Source organism: Hypanus sabinus, chromosome 3, assembly GCF_030144855.1.
Source record: "Hypanus sabinus isolate sHypSab1 chromosome 3, sHypSab1.hap1, whole genome shotgun sequence".
In the NCBI taxonomy this organism is placed as follows: domain Eukaryota; kingdom Metazoa; phylum Chordata; class Chondrichthyes; order Myliobatiformes; family Dasyatidae; genus Hypanus; species Hypanus sabinus.
The window spans coordinates 185,729,844-185,750,117 of record NC_082708.1 but is presented as its reverse complement, the minus strand read 5'-3'; the positions used below and the strand labels follow the sequence as shown (position 1 = coordinate 185,750,117).

Below are 20,274 nucleotides of genomic sequence, written 5' to 3'. Positions count from 1 at the left end.
GGAGGAGATGATAGATAGAAGCTACAGGGAGGTAGTCACTCCTAAATTTCAGGAGGCAGTTCCCTGGGTGACTGTCAGGAGAGGGAAAGGGAATTGGCAGCCAATGTAGCATACCTCTGTGGCCATTCCCTTCAATAATAGGTATACTGCTTTGGATACTGTAGGGTGGGGGGGCTGAGTAAATGACTTACCAAAGTCATTTGACCTGATCTCTGCCACTGAGTTTGGCTCTGTGGCTCAGAAAGGAAAGGGGGAGAAGAGGAGTGCTGTAGTGTTAGGGGATACCATAATTAGAGGAGCAGAAAGCAGATTCTGTGGATGTGAAAGAGGTACCGAGATGGTACGTTTCCTCCCAGGTGCCATGGTCATGGATGTCTCAGATTGGGTCCATGGCATTCTAAAGGGGGAAGATGAACAGCCAGAACTCATGGTACAGATCAGTACCAATGACATAGGTAGGACAGTTGAAGTCCTGAAGAAAGATTGTAGAGAGCTAGGTAGAAAGCTGATAAACAGGACCTCCAGGGTAGTAATCTCTGTGTTGCTGCCTTTGCTATGTGCCAGTGAGGGTCAGAATAGGTTGTTTTGGCAGGTGAATGTGTGGCTGAAGAATTGGTGCAGGAGACAGTGTTTCAGATTTAGACCATAAAATATGGGAGCAGAATTAGGCCATTTGCTCTATCAAGTCTGCTCTGCTATTTCATCATGGCGGATCCATTTTCCCTCTCAGCCCCAATCTCCTGCCTTCTCCCCGTATCCCTTCATGCCCAGATCAATTAAGAATCTATCAACCTCTGCCTTAAATATACCACATGACTTAGCCTCCACACCTGCCTGTGGCAACGAATTCCACAGGTTCACCAGTCTCTAGTTAAAGAAATTCCTCCCTATCTCCATTTTAAAAGGATGCCCTTCTTTTCTGAGGCCGTGTCCTTTGGTCATAGACTCCCCCACCTTTGGAAACATTCTCTCCATTATCCACTATATTGAAGCCTTTTAATATTTGAAAGGTTTCGATGAGGTTACCTCTCATTCTTCTGAATTTCACCAAGTAGAGGCCCAGAGCCATCAAATGCTCCTCACGTGTTAAGCCTTTCAATTCCAGAATCATTTACGTAAACCTTCTCTAAACCCTCTCCAATGTCAGCACATTCTTTCTTAGATAAAGGGCCCAAAACTGCTCACAATACTACAAGTGAGGCCTCACCAGTGCCTTATAAAGCCTCAACATTACATCCTGCTTTTATATTCTAGCCCTCTCAAAATGAATGTTAACATCACATTTGCCTTCTTCACCTTAGGCTAAACCTGCAAATTAACCTTTGCAGGACTCTCAAGTTGCTTTTCACCTCACATTTCTAAATTTTCTCTCCATTTAGAAAATAGTCTACCCTTTTATTTCTTCCACCAAGTTGCGTGACCATACACTTCACAACACTATTCTATCTGCTATTTCTTTGCCCATTTTCCTAATCTGTCTATGTCCTTCTGTAGCCTCTCTACTTCCTCAAAACTACCTGCCCCTGCACCTTTCTTTGTATCATCCACAAACTTGGCCACAAAGCCATCAATTCCATTATCCAAATTATTGACATATAGGCATCCGTTAGTCTCGAGAGACCATGGATTTGCGCCTTGGAAAGTTTCCAGGGCCCAGACCTGGGCAGGGTTGTATGGGAAACTGGCAGTCACTTCAGTTGCAAGTCTCCCCTCTCCACGCCACTGATGTGTCCAAGGGAAGGGCAAGGGCCGATACAGCTTGGCACCGGTGTTGTTGCAGAGCGATGTGTGGTTAAGTTCCTTGCTCAAGAACACAACACACTGCCTTAGCCTTGGCTTGAACTAGCGACCTTTAGATCACTAGACCAATGCCTTAATCACTTGCGCCAATATTGGCATATACCATAAAAAGCAGCAGTTCCAACACAGATTCTTGTGGAACACCACTTATCACCGGTAGCCAACCAGGAAAGGTTCCCTTTATTGCCACTCTTTGCTCCTGCCAATCAGTTAAAGTTCCATCAATGGTGGTACCTTTCCTGTAATACCATGGGCTCTTAACCTGTTAAGCAGGTGTGGCTCTTTGTCAAGGCCTTCTGAAAATCCAAGTACCCAATATCCACCAATTCCCCTTTGTCTATCCTGCTTGTTATTTCTTAAAAGAATTCTTAAAGATTTGCCAATAGAATATCCCTTAAGGAAACCACGCTGACGCTGGCCTATCCTACCATGTGCCTCCAAGTACCCTGAAACCACATCCTGAACAATCAATTCCAACATCTGAATGGTGGTGCAGGCTGAAAGGGCCGAATGGCCTACTCCTGCACCTATTTTCTATGTTTCTATCTTCCCAACCACTGAGGTTAAACTAATTGGTGTTTAATTTCCTTTCTTCTGCCCTGCTCCCTTTTTGGAGTGACATTTGCAAATTTCCAGTCTTCCAGAACCATGCTAGTATCTAGTGATTCTTATTAATGCCTCCACAATCTCTTCAGCCACCACTTTCAGAACCTTGAGGTGAAAACCCATCTGGTCCAGGTAACCTAACTACCTTCAGATCTTTCAGTTTCCCAAGAATCTTCTTCCTAGTAATGGCAACTTCATACACTTCTGCCTGCTACCCTCTCGAACTTCCGGCATATTTCTAGTGTCTTCCACAGTGTAAACTGATGCAAAATACTTATTCTCTTCATCTGCCATTTCCTTGTCCCCCATTACGACCTCTCAAACATCATTTTCCCGCAGTCCAATATCTACACTCACTTCTCTTTTACACTTTATATAGCTAAAGAAACCTCTTTAATATTAATTGCTAGCTTGTTTTCATAAACCTTCTTTATGACTTTTTTAATTGCCTTCTGCTGAGACCCTTCATCAGGACTGGGAAGGGAGGGGGATGAACCCAGAATAAGAAGGTAAGGGGAGGGGAAGGAGTACATGTTGGTAGGTGATAGCTGAGTCTGGGTGAGGGGAAGGCTGATGGGTGAGGGGGTGTACGAAGTGAGAAACTGAAAGTTGGTAAGTGGAAGAGTTAAAGGGCAAAAGAAGGAATCTAATATGAGAGGACAATGAACCTTATCCTGGCTTCTTCCCCCTTCCTTTGCAGTCCTGATGAAGGGCCTTGTCTCGAAATGTTGACTATTTAATCTCCTTCATGGAAGCTATCTGCTCTGCTGAGTACCTCCAGCATTGTGTGTGTGTTGCTCTGGATTTCCAGCATCTGCAGAATCTCTTGTGCAGAGATTTACCGGGATGCTCTCTGGATGAGAAAGAGCATGTTTTATGAGGATAGGTTGAGTGAACTAGGGCTTTTCTCTTTGGGTTGAAGGAGGATGAGAGGTGACTTGAAGAAAATGTACAAGATGATAAAAGGCATAGATCAATGAACAGCCACAGACTTTTTTGCAGGGCAGAAATGGCTAATATGAGAGGGCATATTTTAAGGTGATTGAATGAAAGTATACAGTGGAATGTCGGGGTAGTTTTTACAGAGTTGGTATGTGTGTGTAACATGCTGCCAGGAGTGGCGGTAGAGGCAGATACATTAAGACATTTAAGAGACTCTTAGATAGCACATGAATGAAAGAAAAATCGAGGGATATGGAAGAGGGTTGGCACCACACTATGGACTGAAGGGCCTATACTTTGCTGTAATGTTCTACATTCTAATTGATTAGGTTTACTCACAGAAGTTTGCAGCTAATATTTGTGCTTATTTTGTACCCTTCTTAATGCCATTCTTTTCCTTCTTTGACTCCTGCTCCATTCTTCCCTGCTGTTTCCAATCCCCTTCTCTTTTGCTCTTTATAACTGCTCCCTCATTCACTCTTTCCCTCCCTTCTTTGTGCACTCCCTTCCCATAGTCTCTCCCAAACCTTTCCTGCTCCTGATCACCCATCTTCAACTCTATCTCCCCTCCTACCTCCTCCTCTCTCCCTCCACAAGCTGCCCCCTATCAATCCCTCTATCCCCACTTTCATTCTCCCCCTTACCCCACCCCCTGCCCTTTTCGATCACACCACTCCTTCCTATCTCACCCCTACCCACCTCTCATCCCTCTCTCCAAACTACCCATACCTTTCTACCATTTCCCCTCCGTCTTCCTCCTCTCTACTCTCTCCCCTTCCCTACATCTTATGCCTCATTCTCCCCATTGTCTTTTCTCTCCATTCCCTGTGCTTACTCACTCTACCTATTTCCTTCCCTCCCACTCTCGTCTTTTGCATTTCTTCCCTCTCTCTATCTCTCTCCCACTCTGACCATTGACAGTTCCATTTCTACTCCCCCTTCATCTCTCACCCAACCCTTCTTCTTTCTTTACACATAATTTCCATCTTTCTCTGTGCAAACATGAGGAAATCTGCAGATGCTGTAAATTCAAACAACACACACAAAATGCTGGTGGAACACAGCAGGCCAGGCAGCATCTATAAGGAGCAGCACTGTCGATGTTTTGGGCCGAAACGTGCACATTGCTTTCAGCCTCACCTCCCCTTTTTCTTTCCCCTCTTCCTCCCCTGCTTTCTGCTCTTATTTTCTCCCCCCCGCTTCCCATCCTGACTCATCCTCACTTGCTGTCCTTTCCATCCCCTACATTCCCTCTCCCCATTCTCTCTGCCTCTGTCTCCTCTCTGCCACTTCCACGTTCTCTCCACTCCCTGCCCCTCTCGCTCTCTCCTCCTCCCTTCCTATCCCTCCCCCATTTCAATGTCTCTCCATGTTCCCCTTCCTGTCTTCTCTCTCCTTCCTCCCTTCCCTGCACCCTTTTCCTCTCTCCCTCTTCCTCATCTCACCCCTCCCTTCCCCCTCTCATATCACCCCTCCCCCTCTCATTTCACCCCTCCCCCTCTCATTTCACCCCTCCCCTCCCCCCTCTCATTTCATCCCCTCTTCCCCCCTTCTTTCAGTCTTTCCCTGGCTCTTCCTCCTTCCTTTTACCTTCCTACCCCTTTTCTCTTTCTATCGCCCTCCCTCCCTTCCTCTTTTTTTTCTTTCTCTTTCCCCCTCCCTCCCTCTTTTCTCTCTTCCTATTTCTCTCTCTCTCTCTCTCTCTCTCTCTCTCTCTCTCTCTCTCTCGCTCCCTCCCTCCCTCTCCAGCAATCGAAACCACTGCCAGTTGGGAGGCCGTGTGCTGGGCGCCTCATGGAAAAGAAGCCGCCTTTCATCTGTGGCATTGTGGAAGGTCAGTGATAGCGACCCCCGCCCCTCCCCTGCCCTCGCTCTCCCTGAAACCTCGCAGCGAGAGCCCCTCTTAGTCTGTGTAAAGCTGGCAGCTGCATTAAGATATTAGTTTACAGGCAAATTTGAAAGCACCAACGCTGCGTCGCAGACTCTGCTGAGCCTCTGGACTGACAGTGTCCCTTACTCCCTGCATTATGAAGCGAGAAGCCCGGTTGTCATGGTGTCTGTAGGAATTAAAGTTTAATGTTCTGGCGACTGCGGCATGCAAAGGCTGATAGAGAGGAAAAAAAGATCGCAGAGCAATTTAAAAGATACTTGCTTCGGGGTTTCCTTTAACATGTTTGTATAATTAGTTATAAAAATACTGGAGAGAATGACCAGGCGAGGTTTTCGGGTGTGGAGGAGGTCATGTGACAAAGCCCTTGGGAATCAGTCAAACTAAAGTTGTAGATAGCGAAGAGAGGGTCTTTGATGGACCGCAAAGAATTCTTGCCTTTTGTTTCGTGGTTGGGGTGGTGGGGGGAGGGATCGTTGTGAAACGATGGCCAGCGCCTTTGAAACACTGATATTCTCGCCAAATTGGCGATTGATTGAAAACCACAAGTCAGTGATCTGTGTCAGTGAGGCATGCTAGTAAAACAGGAAGGATTCGGTGCTTGCTTTGTGAGATAGCGAGAATATGTTGGGAGGGGGTAGCATGTAACAGGCCCTTCGGCCCAAGTCCGTGTCCACCGAGGTACCTGAGCTAGTCCTGTTTGGCCCATACACACCTGAACCGTGGAACTCAATATCCAAAACTAAGTATCAAGGATGCAGACTCGGTTGACACTTTTAAACACCAGCTCAAAGCCTATTTATTTAACCTTGCTTTTAACTGACATTATTTTGTCTTTTATTTTCATGTTTGCACTTTATCCCATTGTAAAACACTTTGAACTACATCGTCTTATGAAAAATGCTCTATAAATAAAAATTGTTATTATTTTTCCATCCATGTATCTGCAAGTATTTTTTAGGCTTAATCACTGAACTTGCCTCAACCACTTCCTCTGGCAACACCATGCGTAGACACAACACTCTGCATGAAGCTTCCCCTCAGGTCTTTTTAAAATTTTTCCCCCTCACCTTAAGATTATGCCTCCAACGCCCACTAATATAGCACCAGCAACTGGGGTCCAATACCCCCTGCTGTTTGTAAGGAATTTGTACGTTCTCCCTGTGGCCACGTGGGTTTCCTCCGGGAGCTCCACTTCCCTCCTACATTTCAAAGGTGTACAGGTTAGGGTTAGTTGTGGACATGCTATGCTGGCACTGGAAGCATGGCGGCACTTGTGGGCTGCCCCCAGCACGCCCTCGGACTGTGTTGGTTGTTGACATAAATGGCACGTTTCACTGTAGGTTTTGATATATATGTAATAGATAAAGCTAATCTGTAGTTTTTGTTTCCCATTCCCTGGAAAAAACACTCACTGCATCCACCCTATCTACACCTCCCTAAGTCACCCCTCAGTATTCTACATTCCAAGGAATAAAATCCTACCCTGCTCAATCTTTCCCTATAACTCAGGCCCTCAAGTCCTGGCAACATTCATGTGAATGTTCTCTGCACTCTTTCCAGTTTAATGACATTTTTCCTATAACTAGGAAAATGTCAATAAACCTGCTGCGTCCTCTGGTCTTAGACTCCTGCACTATAGGAAACATTCTCTCTACATCTACTGTAACTGGACACAATACTCTTGGTGTTGCCTCCCAAAAGTCCTGTACAGATGCAAATTTATTTCCCTACACTATCGCAAACTAGAGAAAATCCGCAGATGCTGGAAATCCAAGCAACACACACACACACAAAATGCTGAAGGAACTCAGCAGGCCAAGTGGCACCTATGGAAAAGCATACAGTTGACATTTCAGACCAATATCTTTCAGCAGGAGGGCGAAGGGTCCTTCTGAAGAGTCTTGGCCCGAAACATTGACTGTATTCTTTTCTATAGATGCTGCCTGGCCTGCTGAATTCCTCCAGTATTTTGTATGTGCTCCCTACACCATCAACTTGGTGAAAGATGCCCTTTGGTTTGTCAGGACATCAAGATGTCCCTGGAACAGGGGTTCCCAGCCTTTTTTTATACCATGAACCGATATTGTTAAGCAAAGAGTCTGTGGAGCCCATGATAGTGACCCCTGGGGGCGTGGAGGAATACTGCTGACTGGCACATTCCAGACTACAGGAGTATGTGCTGAGGGATGCACTGAAGATTGGTGCGACCACCGCAATGGCTTGGTGAAGAGAGGACCGTAGTGTAGAGTGCTTCTGCTACCAGAGAGGGGAGAGACGGTGTTGAGGGAGGAAGCACTTCAATTATTATAGTAGTAAGACTATTAAACTTAAGAGGGAGGATGAGGCCATTTGGCCTATGAAGTCTGCTCTGTCATTTCATCATGGCCGATCCATTTCCCTCTCCACCCCATTCTCCGGCCTGCTCTAGCTTTTCACACCCTGACTAATCAAGAACCCATCAACCTCTGCCTTAAGTACACCCTATGCCCTGGCTTCCACAGTCACCTGTGGCAATGAGTTCCACAGGTTCACCACTCTCAAGCAAAAGAAATTCCTCCTTGTCTCTGTTCCAAATGGATATCCCTCTTATTCTGAGGCTGTGTCCTCTCGTCCTAGACTCCCCCACTAGAGAAAATATCCTCTCTACGTCCACTCTATCTATACCATTCAGTGTTCAATAGGTTTTAATGAGATTTCCCTCCCCCCCATTCTTCTAAACTCCAGTAAGTACAGGCCCAGAGCCATCAAACACTCCTCATACGATAACCCTTTCATTCTCAGAATCATTTTTGTGAGCCTCCTCTGAATCCTTTCCAATGTCAGCATGTTCTTAGATAAGGGGCCCAAAACTGCCTACAATACTCAAAAGTGATGCCTTACCAGTGCCTTCAGAATTACATCCTTACTACCCTAGTGTACCACCCCAGGGGGTCCCAGGAGTGATAGCCGTGTTATTGATGTGTCGAACTGTGATAGAGCAGTATGGAAAGTCTCGACTGTGAATGCAAAAAATTACAAGGGATTGCAATTTATTCTTGTAAATAATTTTTTTTATTTGAATAAAATTTATTTTGATTTATATCTGTCCAACAATCTCTTTAGCCCCCTGCCATCAGGCAGGAGGTACTATGGTATTAGGACAAGAACTGTTAAGATGGGAAACAGTTGCTTTCCCTAGGCTGTAAGTCTACTGAACTCGCTGCCTCCACCCTGGTCTCACAACATATGAAACACCAGTAGTGTTGTACTGTTTACTTTATAGTTTGTGTCATATATACACCTTATTATTTATTAATTTATTGTGGTAGTATTACTTATGTGTTGTGTGTGAGGCATCTGTACTGTGTTGAGCACCTTGGTCTGGAGGAACGTTATTTTGTTTGGCAGTACACATATGTATGGTTGAATGACAATAAACCTGAACTTGAAATTACGTCCCTACTCCTGTGCTCAGTGCCCTGATCGATAAGGCCAGTGGTGACTAGGTTAGTGACAAAGGGCGAAGAAGTGAGAGCGCGGTTGGGAGGTAGGGAAGAAATAAAGAGGCTGAATGGAGTGATCTGGGCTGAAGGTTGACATAGCCAGGGGGTGGAGTGTGGTAGTGGGGATAAGCTCCCAATATCTATTAAGTGCTCCGAGTGGCATGCACCTCAAATTGCCTCTGATAGTCAAAGCCCAGCTCCTGGCCTTCAGGTGAGGCTTAGTTACTAAACCCAGCAGAACAATTTCTACTGAAAGGAGAAGGGACAAAGGCATTGGCAAAAGCTTTCTCTCTACAATGTATTGCCCTGGCTTATGTATTACATAGACAGCTAGGACACAACATCTGTGGTCGGCCCTAACCAATCGGCCTAAGGATTCAAAGCATGTTTGTGATCAGGGAGGCTGGGTTAGTTATTTCTTGTTTCCTTCTGCCTGGTGATCAGATCAGGAATCCTTGCTTGGACCTGCCTGTGATTCTTAAAAAAATGTAATTTGTAGCTGGAATGTAGGTATGGCTCACAAATTTCAGTTGATAGGAATTTGACCAAGGCTTTCTTGTTTTCTCATGCTTCCTCACACCATAGAAGGAGGTCTTTCAGTCCATCAAGCCCATGTTACCTCATAGTACAATCCCACTAGCCCCATTCTTCTTCTCGCATCCTTGAAATATATACCCTCACACACCTCCTGAATTCTCCCACCACCCACCTAAAAGTCAAAGTCAAATTTATTGTCATATGCATAAGTACAGTACTGTATAAAAGTCTTAGGTACATAATATTTAGCTATATCATTTTATGTGTTGCATTGTACTGCTGCTGCAAAAAAAAATCATGAGATATGTGAGTAATGATAAACCTGATTCTGGTATGGGTCTCTATTGTGGACTGATAGTATGAAGGGGGCAGGGTGAGGGGAATCATGGTTGGGAAAAGAGGAAGGAAGAGGAGGGAGCGGGAAGTACTGGAGAGATATTCTGTAAAGAATTGTGTGGAATCAAATGACCTTGCCTGGTGTCTCCAGGCTGGGTGTGCCTGCACCTGCACCACCCTCTCCCCTTGGCCCCGGCACTCTTCTGCCACATGTCCCACTCCATCCCACTGAACACCCTAATGCAGTGTTCTCCTGCCAGATTTACATACTCGCGCTCTATTCCACGTTGACAAATGCAGTACTGTGCAAAGGTCTTAGGTATTCCAGCCATATACAGTGCCTATAAAAAGTATTCATCCCCCCCTTGGAAGTTTTTATGTTTTATTGTTTTACAACATTGAATCACAGTGGATTTAATTTGGCTTTTTTGACACTGGTCAACCAAAAAAACTCTTTTGTGTCAAAGTGAAAACAAATTTCTACAAATTGGTCTAAATTTATTACAATTAATAAACACAAAATACTTGCTTGTATAATTACTCACCCCCTTCAAGTCAGTATTTAGTAGATGCACCTTTGGCAGCAATTGCAGCCTTGAGTCTGTGTGGATAGGTCTCCATCAGCTTTGCACCCATGGACACTGCAATTTTTCCCTATTCTTCTTTACAAAACTGCTCAAGCTCTGTCAGATTGCATGGTGATAATGAGTGAGCAGCCCTTTTCAAGTCCAGCCACAAATTCCCAATTGGGTTGAAGTCTAGACTCTGATTTGACCACTCTAGGACATTAAATTTGTTGTTTTTAAGCCACTCCTGTGTACCTTTGGCTTTATGCTGAGGTCATTGTCTTGCTGGAGAACAAATCTTCTCCCAAGTTTTAGTTCTCTTGCAGACTGCATCAAGATTTCCCACAGGATTTCCCTGTATTTTGCTGCATTTGTTTTACCCTTTACCTTCATGAGCCTTCCAGGGCCTGCTGCAGTGAAGCATCCCCACAGCATGATGCAGCCACCACCATGCTTCATGGTTGGGATGGCGTGTTTTGATGATGTGTGGTGTTTGGCTAACACCAAATATAATATTTAGTGTGATGACCAAAAAACTCAATTTTGGTTTCATCACAAAATAGAACTTTCTTCCAGCTGACTTCAGAGTCTCCCACATTCCTTCTGGCAAACTTGAGCCGAGATTTTATATGAATTTTTTTCAACAGCGGCTTTCTCCTTTCCACCCTCCCATAAAGCTGCGACTGGTGAAGTACGCGCAGTCTCTCCCATCTCAGCCACTGAAGTTTGTAACTCCTCCAGAGCTGTCATAGGTCTCTTGGTGGCCTCACTCACTAGTCCCATTCTTGCATAGTCAATCTTTGAGGATAGCCTTGGAAATTCAGTGACTTGGAAATTTTCTTGTATCCATCTCCTGATTTGTGCGTTTCAATAACCTTTTTGCAGAGTTGCTTGGATTGTTCTTTTGTCTTCATGGTATAGTTTTTACCAGGACACTGACTCACCAGCAGTTGGACCTTCCAGATACAGGTGTATTTTTACTACAATCAATTCAAACACCTTGACTGCCATGGTAATCTCCACTTAACTAATTTTTGATTTCTAAAACCAATTGGCTGCACCAGAGATGATTTGGCATGACATTAAAGGGGGTGAATACTTACGCAATCAATTATTTTGTGTTTTATATTTGAAATTAATTTAGATCACTTGTAGAGATCTGTTTCCACCTTGACACGAAAGAATCTTTTTCTGTTGATCAGTATCAAAATAGCCAAATTAAATCCACTGTCCTGGGCCAAAGGTTGATCAGACCTGTGGCTTCAGCTTTCACCACACAGATTCATATGTCTTCTATGCAAAGGTCCTTCCTCTCCCAGGGATGAGGTTTTGGAGTTTCTATTGGCATTTCTGTGGGCTCTGGGTTTTTATGGGATGGGGCTACTAGCCCCATGCCCAGCTGTCCTTTCATAGCTGGGCCTCCATCCATGGTGGAGTTGCAGCAGCAAATACATATATAAGCAGCACTCAAAAGAAAAAAATTATATATTTATTATAAATAACGCATAATTTTTATAAGAAAGAATGCAATTAGATAAAAAAAAACCAAAGTCCATTTTAGTGCAAAGAGATCAAAGTGGTCATAGTTTCGCTAAAAGTAGGGTTTGGGCTTCTGCTGGTTGGTTCCAGAACCAAGTGGTTGAAGGGGAGTAACGGTTCTTCAACAGGGAGTTTGGAACTTCAGGCTTTTATATCCTCTGCACAGTGGCAGCAGTGAGAAAGTGTGGCAGTAGCAGGAGGAAACCAGAGCACCTGGACAAAACCCTCATGCTCATGGGGAGAACGTGCAGAGTCCTTAGAGACAGCAGTGGGAATTGAACCCTTACTTACAGCTGGTGCTGTAAAGCATTGCTGCGACAACTATGCTACTACTTTCTTGGCCGTGGCATCTACGTAATAAAAATCAAGCATGAGGAGAGGCTTGAATGAAAAATACAGATATTGTGGAGGTGTTTTACAGACTGGAAAAAATTTTTGAGATGGCGAAGAATGAGAGATTACACAGATTTGGAAAGGATGAGTGAAGAATTGTTTATTAGGAGTGGACCGTATGTATGGTGATGGGTGAACAGGACAGTGATAGTTAAGATAGCATTGAATGTCATCAGTTTACAAGGTTGCAGGTACTTTGGAATAGTGAAGACACACCTGTTCTTCATCTGGCTTGTCCTATGGGGACTCTTCCAGCCTCTGGAGAGGATAGTAGCATGACAGCTTGGCGCCTAGTTTCTGTGTTTAACTCTCTCAGCTGGGACTTAGAGTCATAGTTACAGAGCACTCATCGTCATTATTATGTGCTGTGTCATATGATTTCAATGATCATGGTCTATGACCATGATTGTTGTTGGCAAATTCTACAGAAGCGGTTTGCCAGCAATGTCTTTACAAGATGGGTGACCTCAGCCATTATCAATACTCTTCAGCGATTGTCTGCCTGGTACCTGTGGTGACATAACCAGGACTTGAGATATGCACCAGCTGCTCTTTTGATCATCCACCACCTGCTATGGCTTAATGTGACCCTGATCAGAAAGGTGGAGTGGAAGGGTCTAAGCAGGTATTACACCTTGCCTAAGGGTAACATGCAGACTAGCGAAGGGAAGGAGCACCTTACACATCTTTGTAGAGACTGAGCTTCACTCTGCCTTCCACAGAGCACTATAGTACAGAAACAGGCCCTTTGGCCCATCAAGTCTGTGCCAAACTGTTAATCTGCCTAGTCCTATGTACCTACACCTGGACTTTAGCCCTCCATACCCCTCCCATCCATGTACTTATCCAAACTTCTCTTTACTATTACAATTGAACCCACATCCACCACTTACTCATTTTATACTTGAACCACACTCTTGGTGAAGAAGGTTCCCCTGAAGTATTTCACCTTTCATCGTTAACACCAAATCTCCTCTCAATCTTCTCCTTTCCAAGGAATAAAATCATACACCAAAGTCTGGGTGCAGGTCCATGAGACATAAGACATAGGAGCAGAATCAGGCCATTCAGCCCATCAAGTCTGCTCCAACATTCCATCATGGCTGATCCTGGATCCCACTCAACCCCATACACCTGCTTTCTCACCATATCCTTTGATGCCCAGACCAATCAGCTTCTGTTTCAAATATACCCATGGACTTGGCCTCCACCACAGTCTGTGGCAAGCATTCCACAGATTCACTACTCTCTGGCTAAAAAAATTGCTTCTTACCTCTGTTCTATGTTCAGCCCCTCAATTTTGAGGCTGTGCCCTATATTTCTGGATACCCCCACCATAGGAAACATTTCTCCGCATCCACTTCATGTAGTCCTTTCAACATTTGGTAGGCTTCAATGAGATCCCTCCCGCATTCTTCTAACTTCCAGTGAGTATGGGCCCAAAGCTGCCAAACGTTCCTCATATGAAGGAATCCCTTCATTCTAGGACCCATCCTTGTGAACCACCTCTGGACCTTCTCCAATGACAACACATCCTTTCTGAGATATGGGGCCCAAAACTGTTGGCAATACTCCAAGTGCAACTTGACCAGTATATTATAAAGCCTCAGCATTATCTCCTTGCGTTTATATTCTCTTCCCCTTGCAATAAATGCCAACATTGCATTTGCTGTCTTTACCACAGACTCAAACTGTAAATTAATCTTATGGGAGCCTTGCACACAGACTCCTAAGTCCCTCTGCATCTCTGATGTTTGAAATTTCTCCCTGTTTAGATAGTAGTCTGCACTATCATTCCATTTACCAAAATGCCTTATCATACATTTCCCAACACTGTATTCCATCTGCCACTTCTTTGCCCATTCTTCCAATTTGTTGAAGTCCTTCTGCAATAACATTGCTTCCTCAACACTACCTGCCCCTCCACCTATCTTTGTATCATCTGCAAACTTTGCCACAAAGCAATCAATTCCATTATCTAAATCATTGACAAACAATGTGAAAATTAGCAGACCCAATACTGACCCGAGGAACACCACTAGTCTCTGGCAGCCAACCAGAAAAGGCCCCCTTTATTCCCACTTGCTGCCTCCTGCTTGTCAGCCATTCCTCTATCCATGCCAGTATCTTTCCTGTAATGCCATATGATTTTATCTTATTAAGTAGCCTCAGGTGTGGTACCTTATCAAATGCCTTCTGACAATCCAAGTAAGTGACATCACTGCCTCTCCTTTGTCTGCCCTTTTAGGTGCATCCTTGAAGAACTGTCAATAGAATTGTCAGGCAAGATTTCCCTTGACAGAAACCATGCTGACTTTGACTTATTTTACCATTCGTCTCCAGGTACCCCTAAACTTTATCATTAATAATAGACTCCAACACTTTCCTAACCACTGAGGTTAGGCTAACTGGTATTAAAGAGTGGAGTGACTTTATCAATTGTCTAGTCCTCCAGGATCATGCCAGAGTCAACTGATTTTTGAAAGATCAATGCATCTAGTGCATCCGTTATCTCTTCAGCAACCTCTCTCGGCTCTGGGGAGTAGTCCATCTGGTCCAGGTGACTTACATAACTTAAGACCTTTGAGTTTGCCTAACACTTTTTCATTTGTAATAGCAATGGCACTCATTGCTGTTCCCTGATGCTCAGGGACCTCTGAGGCTGATGCAAAATACTCATCTGCCATTTCTTTGTCCCCAATACTACCTCACCAGTGTCATTTTCCAGTGGTCCAGTATCAACTCTCACCTTCCTTTTACACCTATATAACTGGAAAACCTTTGGTACCCTGCTTTATATTATCAGCTAGTTTGCCCTCATATTTCACCTTTTCCCTTCTTGTAGCTTTTCTAGATGCCTTTTGCTGGATTTTAAAAGCTTCCTAATCATGCAACTTCCTATTCACTTTTTGATTGGACTAGGCAATTTAAGTGGTTTGGCATGGACTAGATGGGCCAAAGGGACTGTTTCTGTGCTGTACTTTTCTATGACTCTATTATGACTGCTAGTTCTAGTCTCACTCAACCTCAGTGGAAAAAATCTGTTTTCATCACCCTATTTATACCCCTCACAATTTTGTAATCCTCTACTAATTCTCTCCTTATTCTCTTATGCACCAGAGAAATAAGTCGTAACCATTTCACCTTTCCGTATAACTCAGGTTCTAATTATAATTTTTAGAAATGTTTATGACTTGCACTGTACTGCTGCCACAGAAGAACAAATTTCATGCCACATGTCATTAAAAATAACCCTGATTCTGATTCTGCCCAGGTGATTCAGTTGCTAGCCTAGAGACTTCTTAAATTCTGTCAGCAACTTTGCTTCCACCACTTTCTCAGGCAGTGTATCCCAGGTACTCACCACTCTCTAGCTGAAAAAATTCCACTCAGATCCCCTTCAATTCTCTCCCTCTTACCATGAATATAGATTTCTCCTTTCGGTAAAGCAATTTTCCCCTCCATTCCCTCTTCTATTCCCTACTCTGGCCTCTTACCTTTTCTTACCTGTCTTTGCACTTACTCCTGGGTCCCCTCCTCCTTCCCTTTCTCCTACGGTCCTCTCTCCTGTCCTATCAGATTCCATCTTCTCTAGCCCTTTATCTTTCTTGGTCACCCGGCTTCACCTATCTCCTTCTAGCTATCCTCCTTCTCCTCCACCCACTTTTGTATTCTGGCATCTTCTCCCTTCCTTTCCAGTCCTAAAAAAGGGCCATTGACTGTTGATTTGTTCCCATAGATGCTGCCTGACATGCTGAGTTCCTCTAGCATTTTGTGTGTGTTGCTTTGGATTTCCAGCATTTGCAGACTTTCTTGTGTTTAGCATTAGATAATAAGCATACAGCAGATGCCTACTGGTTTAGTGCTAATAAGTTCATCCCTGCATTGTAACAAGATCTTAGATGTTGATTTGTAAGACATTGTGACCACTTACACATTACTAAAACATACACCACCCCTAACTCTCTCCTCCTACATACCTCAACATACTTTTAAAATCCCTCAAGCATTGACTTGAGATGGTGGAGCTTGTTTTAAGTTGTTGAGCTGCTTTGTACCACTGTGGGGTGAAGATAGATAAAAATAGCTCTCATTAGATACACTGATAGCAAACATCTTTCTGCAGTGATATCAAAATAATATGTATTCAACACAGCTACAATTCAATGGACTCAGATTGTCCCTTCCTGGTCGACACTATATAGGTATTCTTCAGATGGGTATAACAGAGGATATCCTAATTGTCATGGAAACACCAATGCTCGGGAATGGAAAAGTCTACAGAATGCATTATATACAACCCAGTCCATTACAGGCAAAGCTCTCCCCACCATTGAGCACATCTACAAGGAGCACTGCCACAAGAAATCAGCATGCATCATCAAGGACCTGTTCCTGTGTTGTACTGTTCTATGGTCTATGAAGTCATCATGAATCTTTGCTAGTTAGTGGTTAACCACAACTAGAATATATTGCATTCAATTCTAGTTCCTGTGCTTTAAGACAGCATTAACCCAAGTGTAAAAAAAGATTTTAAGAATACAAAAATTTCCCGGAACAGCAGGAGTCTCCCTCCTCAAAGGGAAATTTATCAGAGAATTGAAAATTACTCAGATAAGGACACTCACTAAAGATAGTCATCAAAAAATCCAAGGGAAAGCAAGGAAAATAATTTCACTTAGTGTGTTCCAGATGATTTTAACTGACTAAAAGTGTGATGGAGAAGGTTTCTAAAGGACCAGATTAATCTTGACCTGGTCATTGAATTTTATTTGTACCCCTTTCAAAGCACAGTCATATTAATCACATTAATGTCCAGGGCACAGCTCAGTCCATTGCAGGAAAAGCCCTCCCCACCACTGAGCACATCTACAAACAAATGCTGCCATAAGAAAGCATAATCCATCATCAAGGACCCTCACTATCCAGGTCATGTTCTCTTCTCACTGCTGCCATCAGGAGGGAGATACAGGAATCTTAGCTCCTACACCACCAGGTCCAGGGACAATTATTAACTTTCAACCACCTGGCTCTTGAACCTGTGGATAACTTCACTCACCACATACCTGAACTGATTCCACAATCTACAGGCTCACTTTCAATAACTCTGTTACAACTCATCTTCTGAGTATTTTTTAACATTTGCATAATTTGGCTTCTTTTGTACATTGGTTGTCAGTCTTTATGTAGTTTTTCATAAATTCTATTGTATTTCTTTATTCTCCTGTAAGTGTTTCCATGAAAATGAATCTCAAGGTAACAAGTATGTACTTTGATAATAAATTTAACTTTGACTGAGACTACACTGTTTACTTCCACTGTCAAATCCTTGCCTTCTTTTATCCCCCAATATAGAGTCACAGCATAAAAAAAAATTCAGCCCATCTGGAGCATGCCTAAACTATTTAAGCTGTCTACTCCCAAAGGACTATAGCCCACCATACCCCTAATATCCATGTACCTATCCAAACTTTGCTTAAATGTTGAAATCGAGCTCGCATCCTCCACTTCTGCTGGCAGCTCATTCCACACTCTCGCCATCCTCTGAGTGAAGAAGGTTCCCCTTAAACTTTTCACCTGTCACCCTTAACTCAGGACCACTAGTTGTAGACCCACTCAACCTCAGTGGAAAAAGCCTGCTTGCATTTACTCTATTTATACCCCTTTGTATACCTCTATCAAATTTCCTCTCAATCTTCTATGGCCTAAGGCAGTGGTTCCCAACCATCGGGCCGCAAAGCATGTGCTACCAGCCCGTGACGAAACGATATGATTTGGCGATATGAAATGATATGAGTCAGCTGCATCGTTCCTCATTCCCTGTCATGCCCACTGTCGAACTTGAATCCACGCAAGGACATCAGTCACCTAAACGCAGTGATACCTTTGCGCCAGGGATCACTGGTTGGCCTCGGGTAACCAGCCGCCTCGTGTGGCCGGCGAGAGGTGCCGTTACTACTGGTCTGGAGCACGGACAGATGGGTGCCGCCTCTAAACCTGTTTAGCACACCAAATGTTCATGGGGAACCCGGTGCTAAAATACTCACAGACGACCTAATTCGGGCTCAGTGTTTCGTAAGTAGCACAGCAGCTACCTCACTGCGATCTATTGAAAGTCATCCCTTGAGACAAACTTATGTCGGCTGATAGCTCCTACGGGGGGGCAGGCACGCGCCCCATCGTACTCCTCGCTCGGTTGGTCGCTCTCTCCGGACTGTGACCGCCGCAGCCCCGGCATGGGGACCTCTGGCCCTGACCTTGTCCTCTCACCCCACCCACGACCAGCTGCACCTGGCCAAGGCGTCTGGCGGCGGGCAGGCAGGAGGCTGGAGTTCGGGCCCGGAGGCTGTCTAATGAGGCAATGAAGCCCTCAAAGCTGCTTCGGTACCTTGAGTCCAAGCTCCCTGCACTTAAAGACAAACTCGTTGAGTTTTTTGAGCAGAAAAGGTGTGAGCAAGAGGGACAGAAGCAAGTGCTGAGAGCCACGTAAACTAAATTGCAGAATAGACTGGACATAAGAAACCTCCTTTGAGTATCGCTATATTCTGGTAGTGTTTAAACCACCCCCACCACCCCCGCTGCCCTGTCGGCCAGTCTGCAAGAATATTGTCAATATTAAACTGGTCTGCGGTGCAAAAAAGATTGGTGACCCCGGTCTAAGGAATACAGTCATAGAAAAAAAATCATAGAAAACCTACAGCACAATATAGGCCCTTTGGCCCACAAAGTTGTGCCAAACATGTCCCTACCTTCGAAACTACAAGGCTTACATATAGCCCTCTATTTTTCTAAGCTCCATGTACCTATCCAAAAGTCTCTTAAAAGACCCTATCGTATCCGCCTCCACCACCGTTGCTGGCAGCCCATTCCACGCACTCACCACTCTCTGTGTAAAAAGCTTACCCCTGACCTCTCCTCTGTACCTACTCCCCAGCACCTTAAACCTGTGTCCTCTTGTGGCAACCACTTCAGCTTTGGGAAGAAGCCTCTGACTATCCACACAATCAATGCCTCTCATCATCTTATACACCTCTATCAGGTCACCTCTCATCCACCGTCGCTCTAAAGAGAAAAGGCCGAGTTCACTCAACCTATTCTCATAAGTCATGCTCCCCAATCCAGGCAACATCCTTGTAAATCTTCTCTGCACCCTTTCTATAGCTTCCATATCCTTCCTGTAGTGAGGCAACCAGAACTGAGCACAGTACTCCAAGTGGGGTCTGACCAGGGTCCTATATAGCTGCAACATTACCTCTTGGCTCCTAAATTCAATTCCACGATTGATAAAGGCCAATACACCATATACCTTCTTAACCACAGAGTCAACCTGCACAGCTGCTTTGAGTGTCCTACGGACTCAGACCCCAAGATACCTCTGATCCTCCACACTGCCAAGAATCTTACCATTAATACTATAATCTGCCATCATATTGGAACTACCAAAATGAACCACTTCATACTTATCTGGGTTGAACTCCATCTGCCACTTCTCAGCCTAGTTTTGCATCCTATCAGTGTCCCACTGTGACCTCTGACAGCCCTCCACACTATCCATAACACTTCCAACCCTTGTGTCATCAGCAAACTTACTAACCCATCCTTCCACTTCCTCATCCAGGTCATTTATAAAAATCATGAAGATTAAGGGTCCCAGAACAGATCCCTGAGGCACTCCACTGGTGACCGACCTCCAGGCAGCATTGACCTGTCTACAACTACTCTTTGCTTTCTGTGGGCAAACCAGTTCTAGATCCTCAAGCAATGTCCCCTTAGATCCCATGTCTCCTTACTTTCTCAATATGCCTAGCATGGGGTACCATATCAAATGCCTTGCTGAAATCCATACACACTACATCTACTGCTCTTCCTTCATCAGTGTGTTTAGTCACATCCTCAAAAAATTCAATCAGGCTCGTAAGGCACGAGCTGCCCTTGACAAAGCCATGCTGACTATTCCTAATCATATTATACCTCTCCAAATGTTCATAAATCCTGCCTCTCAGGATCTTCTCCATCAACTTACCATCCACTGAGGTAAGCCTCACTGGTCTATAATTTCCTTGGCTATCTCTACTCCCTTTCTTGAATAAAGGAACAACATCCACAACCCTCTAATCCTCTGGAACCCCTCCCGTCCCCATTGATGATGCAAAGTTCATCGCCAGAGGCTCAGTAATCTCCT

At 44.4% G+C, this 20,274-nt stretch overlaps 1 protein-coding gene across 6 annotated transcripts in view; it reads left to right on the top strand.

Annotated features, from left to right (window-relative positions):
• The window catches only part of si:dkey-183c6.8 (protein O-GlcNAcase), a 96,265-nt gene that overhangs the window by 5,723 nt on the left and 70,268 nt on the right, over nucleotides 1-20,274 (top strand). For 4 of the 6 annotated variants that reach the window (XM_059965764.1, XM_059965760.1, XM_059965763.1 and 1 more), the window contains exon 2: nucleotides 3,864-5,182. The exons of 1 other annotated variant lie outside the window; for it this stretch is intronic. In XM_059965764.1, the coding sequence (XP_059821747.1) occupies nucleotides 4,708-5,182 (475 nt within the window). In that variant the 5' untranslated portion in view covers nucleotides 3,864-4,707. The remainder of the gene's footprint in view (nucleotides 1-3,863; nucleotides 5,183-20,274) is intronic. One more of the 6 variants, XM_059965761.1, reaches the window with a different exon arrangement.